Source organism: Raphanus sativus, chromosome 8 (genome assembly GCF_000801105.2).
Source record: "Raphanus sativus cultivar WK10039 chromosome 8, ASM80110v3, whole genome shotgun sequence".
NCBI lineage: Eukaryota > Viridiplantae > Streptophyta > Magnoliopsida > Brassicales > Brassicaceae > Raphanus > Raphanus sativus.
Window position 1 is genome coordinate 9149634 of NC_079518.1, and position 5524 is coordinate 9155157.

The 5524-nt window shown below is 36.5% G+C and overlaps 1 protein-coding gene across 1 annotated transcript; it reads left to right on the plus strand.

Moving 5' to 3' along the window:
- The first annotated feature begins 3416 nt into the window (after window positions 1-3416).
- On the plus strand, window positions 3417-5316 carry LOC108821009 (probable indole-3-pyruvate monooxygenase YUCCA8). The gene is made up of 3 exons (XM_018594055.2): window positions 3417-4182; window positions 4291-4662; window positions 4780-5316. The coding sequence occupies exons 1-3, from the start codon at window positions 3505-3507 to the stop codon at window positions 5005-5007; spliced, it is 1278 nt and encodes a 425-aa protein (XP_018449557.1). The 5' UTR covers window positions 3417-3504; the 3' UTR covers window positions 5008-5316.
- The last annotated feature ends 208 nt before the right edge of the window (window positions 5317-5524 follow it).

Below are 5524 nucleotides of genomic sequence, written 5' to 3' on the forward strand. Positions count from 1 at the left end.
GAAAAGTAAAAGATCTTATCATTGTAGCTAAGTTAGTCACCATCACCTGGCTAGCATAGGTTTGCTAAATTGTGTGTCATTCATACTTTATTAAAGTTAACAGAGCCTTCTTAGACCACCGTTAACACTAGTTTTTAACTGGGATGCTTAGCTTCGGATAAGATACATCTTTTAGTTTTTTTTTAGATTTTAATTAAGAAAAATTAAGAATCATCTCTTAAATAAAAGATATAAGACCATAATTAACCCAAGTCTCTTAATTGAGATTCTTAGTTTCGCCTAAGAGACAGTTCTTAATTTTTCTTAGATTTTAACTAAGAGAAACTAAAAATCATCTCTTAAATAAAAGATACAAAAACCGTCTCTTAGCCGAAAAGTGTAAAAAAATAAAAAAAATATATCAAATCATAAGTTAAGAACTCCGGCTAAGAAACCGGGGTTAATCATGCCGTTAGTAACATATATGATATACCTATCACATATTATATTTTGATGGATTATATTTCCTAATTTACTTTCATATGAACAAATCTTATAAAAGTTTGGAGATGGCAATATTTATTTAGGTTGAATTTAGGAGTATAAGTTTTTAAAAATTCTAAATATTTATTTTTTATGAGAAATTCTTTTTTATTTTATTAAAAATTAAAGGAATAATCAAAACATTCTATTAAAGAGTAAATATACACTTATATATAGGGTTTAGAGTTAAAGAGTGAGATTTTGAGGATGAAATTTAAGATTTTAAAGATATATTAATTTAAAAAAAAAATGGTTCCAAAAAAATTTAAAATTTCAAAATAAATTGAAAACAAAATCTGAAAAAGAATTCCAAAAATATATATAACTCGAATTTGAAAGTATTTAATTCAAAACTATAATTTTACTTGATTATTTATATATCTATGAAGCAAGAAGTTGAAATGTCTTTTACTTCTTTAACGAAACATTTTGTTTATTTAATAAAATATATTTTGGTTATTTTAAAAAAAAATTGGTGATAAAAACTTAAAATGAACTATTTGAGAGAATTGGTTTATTTTTATTTGGAGAGTAAAAAAAACAAATTAGGAGATCTCAATGAATTTTATTCATTTTATGATGAAAAATACTTTAATAAATATATGATAATTAGCTACATATAGTACCACTCTTTTCTAATACCTACATAAAACAATTTCAGTTTTGAGTTAGCATAAACTTATATGGATTAGCTCAGTTTTAGGGAACTTTATATGAGTTTAACTCAGTTTACACAAACTCGTTTGGGTTAGCATAGTTTTACTTTAACGAGTTGTTATAAATTCATCGGTCTAAGATAAATAAAATAAACTCTCTACTCGTTTGGACTTTTATACTACAAGCATAAAATGTATGTATGTGATTTATAAATCGCAATTTCCGTATATATGTCATACGTACTGTAAAATATCAGTATAATAGCTGTTTTCAAATATATATCAAATATGAAAAAAATGAAAAATGTGGAGATGGCGGGACCAAGAAATTAATAATGGTGGAAGAGCTTAATTAATGGAAGAGAATGGGTTTGATGTGGTTATATTCATTTGGTTCCACATACATCACAGCTTGGCTCATCATCTTCTCCACGTGGCTTCCAATTCCACGTCATCATCTACTTCCCACGTGGCTTCATCTTATGGGCCCCGCAAGAATCAGTTCTATCTAAGAACTACGCGTCACCATCGTTGCTCTTTAGGGATGGCAATCAAGGACCTGGACCGCGGGCCTGGTCCGTAAAAGCTTGCTGCGGGGCGGGATCGGGCCTCCATTTGATAAGCACGCAAAATTACGGGCCTCGCGGGACGGGCTCAAAGCGGGACGGGTTCAAAATGGGATGGGATCAAAACGGGACGGGCCGAAAGCGGGATGGGTTAAACCGCAGGATTTTGAAGACCCGCAATCCTAAGTCGCCATTTCTGCTTTCACCTGAGAGAGAGAGAGAGAGAGAGAGAGAGAGAGAGAGAGAGAGAGAGAGAGAGAGAGAGAGAGAGAGAGAGAGAGAGAGAGAGAGAGAGAAGGGGATTAGACATTATGGAGTTCCGTTGATCGTGGTTTCAGGTTCGATGATGCTTCCGGTCTCCTAAGCGCCTCTGATCTGCGCCGATGGAGTTTCTTCAAGCCATCATAAATGATAAGAAAAACATTTGTTTTGTATAAACTTAATGTATTGATCTTATAAGAGTATGCTTGATCATGTGCAAGCTGAAACTCAATTCTTGTCTATGTTTGTTTGTACATATAAAAACAATCAATGTAATATTCGATGTCTCGCGGGACGGTCCGCGAAGGCCTACATATTTTGCGGTACGGGATTGGGCAGCTAATTTGAGAACCGCATCCCACGTGGGACAGGCCCGCCGTGTACCGCCAGAAGCCGAACCCGCAGCAGTTCAGGACGGGACGGGATGGGAGAGCCCAATTGCCATCTCTATTGCTCTTTCATTCCATCACTTTTATTTATTTTTAATTCCAAACCTTAATATATCATTAATGATTTTTCCACATATGTTTAAAATTAATTTTTTTATTTTAATCCTGAGTAATTTATTTTTGTATGATTATCGAGTAATAAACTAAAAAGGCAAAGTTGAAAACTTTTTTCAAATATACATACAATATCAAAAATAATGTTAATAAAATAATATTTTGAAGTGTAGAATATTACTCTCTCTATATCATTTTAATAGGTGTTTAGAGTTTTTACACAAATATTAAAAAAATTCAAAGTTTTATACAATTTTTGATTAAATAAAAATATCATTAAATAAAATAAATTCAGCCAATAGAAAAAATCAATAAAGTAGATGTAGTATTTTGTAATTGATCACAAATTTCATATGATATTAAATTTTATTTTGATTAATGAGAACACAGTTTATTATGAAACAAAATAAAAATCACTAAACACCACTTAAAGTGATATAGAGGAAGTATAACATAAATGGGCGAATTATAATGGTATTTATTTGAGAGGTATCGTTATTTTAGTTTTCTATAATTAACAAATGTGATAAGTTACACAAAATGGTCGGTAGAAAACCGTATTTCCCCAATACCAACATATTACTTCATCCCCAAGCACTATCTCTGTTTATTACAAGTGCTCAACCGTCACAAAACCATTAGCTAATTTTATATAAATAAATCCAACTCTAAGCAATCATACTCACAAGTAGCCTGTTATTATTAATCCAAAATAAATATCAGCAGCTCATGATCATAAATAGTATCAAATATCAACTCCTGGAAAAAATATTCAACGCCACATGGGATCTTCCCTCTATATAAACATCATAACCTCCAAACACTTTCTTCATTACAAAATCAAAACCATTTCATCTCTCTCTCTCTCTCTCTCTCTCTCTCTCTCTCTCTCTCTCTCTCTCTCTCTCTCTCTCTCTCTCTCTCTCTCTCTCTCTCTCTCTCTCTCTCTACAAATATTGACTCTCTCTAAAACTGTTAAAAACATTTATAAGACAAATGGAGAGTATGTTACGTTTGATGGATCAAGAAGACCAAGAAGTAACAACTAACCGGTGCATTTGGGTCAACGGACCGGTCATCGTCGGAGCAGGACCGTCCGGTTTAGCCACCGCCGCTTGTCTCCGGGAGCAAAACGTTCCTTTCGTCGTTCTCGAGAGAGCGGATTGCATTGCTTCGCTGTGGCAAAACAGAACATACGACCGTCTCAAGCTTCACCTCCCCAAGAAGTTCTGCCAGTTACCGAAAATGCCCTTCCCGGACAGCTTCCCCGAGTACCCGACAAAGCGTCAGTTCATCGACTACCTCGAGTCCTACGCCTCCCGGTTCGAGGTAAACCCGAAGTTCAACGAGTGTGTTCAGACCGCCCGATTCGACGAGACGAGCGGGTTGTGGCGAGTCAAGACCGCGTCGAGCGCTGAGTCAACTCGGACGGAGGTTGAGTATATCTGCCGGTGGCTCGTGGTGGCTACGGGAGAGAATGCGGAGAGAGTGGTGCCGGAGATTGATGGGCTTAATGAGTTCACCGGGGAGGTGATCCACGCTTGTGATTACAAGTCCGGCGAGAAGTTCGCCGGGAAGAAAGTACTAGTCGTCGGTTGTGGAAACTCCGGCATGGAGGTTTCTCTCGACCTCGCTAATCACTTCGCTAAGCCTTCCATGGTCGTGAGAAGCTCGGTAAGTCATTAAAGATTTCATACTTTAACGTTCAAGAATCAAGAATCAAGAATCAAGAATCAAGAATCAAGAATCTGATCAGAGCTTCAATCTTTTTTTTTTGTTCAGGTTCATGTGATGCCGAGAGAAGTAATGGGGAATTCAACGTTTGAGATCGCGATGAAGATGTTAGCATGGCTTCCTTTATGGCTCGTGGACAAGATATTGTTGGTTTTGTGTTGGTTCGTGCTCGGGAACATTGAAAAGTACGGTTTGAAACGACCCGAGATGGGTCCGATGGAGCTAAAGAGTGTGAAAGGGAAGACGCCGGTGCTTGACATCGGAGCTTTGGAGAAGATCCGATCGGGAAAGATTGATGTGGTTCCGGGGGTTAAAAGGTTTGATGGGAACAGAGTCGAACTCGTTAATGGCGAACAGCTCGAGGTCGACTCAGTTGTGCTCGCTACTGGTTACCGTAGCAACGTCCCATATTGGCTACAGGTGAGAAAACAAAACCGAGAAGTTTTAAAACTTTGATAACCGTATCCGGTTTAACCAAACTGGGTTTGTTCTTTTGGTCATGTGTACTGATTGTGTTTTGTGTTTTGTGTTTAATAGGAGAGTGAGTTCTTTGCAAAGAATGGTTTCCCGAAAGCAGCAAACAGCGGTTGGAAAGGAAGGACTGGTTTGTATGCGGTTGGGTTTACGAGGAGAGGGCTCTCGGGTGTGTCTATGGACGCGGTTAAGATTGCACAAGACATAGGCTCTGTTTGGAAACTCGAAACAAAACAACCCACAATACGGTCGAGGGCTTGTCATCGAAGATGTATCTCCCAACAGTTCTAACTTAAGCAGGAAGATTAGAGTTTTAGGACAGAGATAGATGACATCTTAGAGAAGCAACGAAGAATAGCCCTCTCTTGAAGAAGACCCATCACACAGGGTATTGTGTGTGTTTGGTTTTTTTTTGTTACCTCCTCCACTTGTTGGTTTGGGAGAACAGAGGATGATGTGGCCTTTTGTTTTTGTTTTTTAGGGGTTCTTTGATTTTTTTGTACAAGTTATCCTCTCATAATTTTGCATAGTTTTAACATCTATATTGTATACAGGTCTCTAGTATTTCTTAAGCAGAAAATGTTTCAGTTCATTTTATCATCTTTTCTATTGTTTTGTTTAAGCTCTTTTGTTTAAGTCCATCTTTTATTCGGTACTGAACAATTAAACTCCCTATTAATGATATTTTTGAGATTTTAATGAATCTCTGATATTATTGTTCATTCTCGACGTCAAGGATTCGAATCTTAGTTACTATCAGACATTAGAAATACACTAATCGACTTCTATAAGATTCATTCAAAGTTCG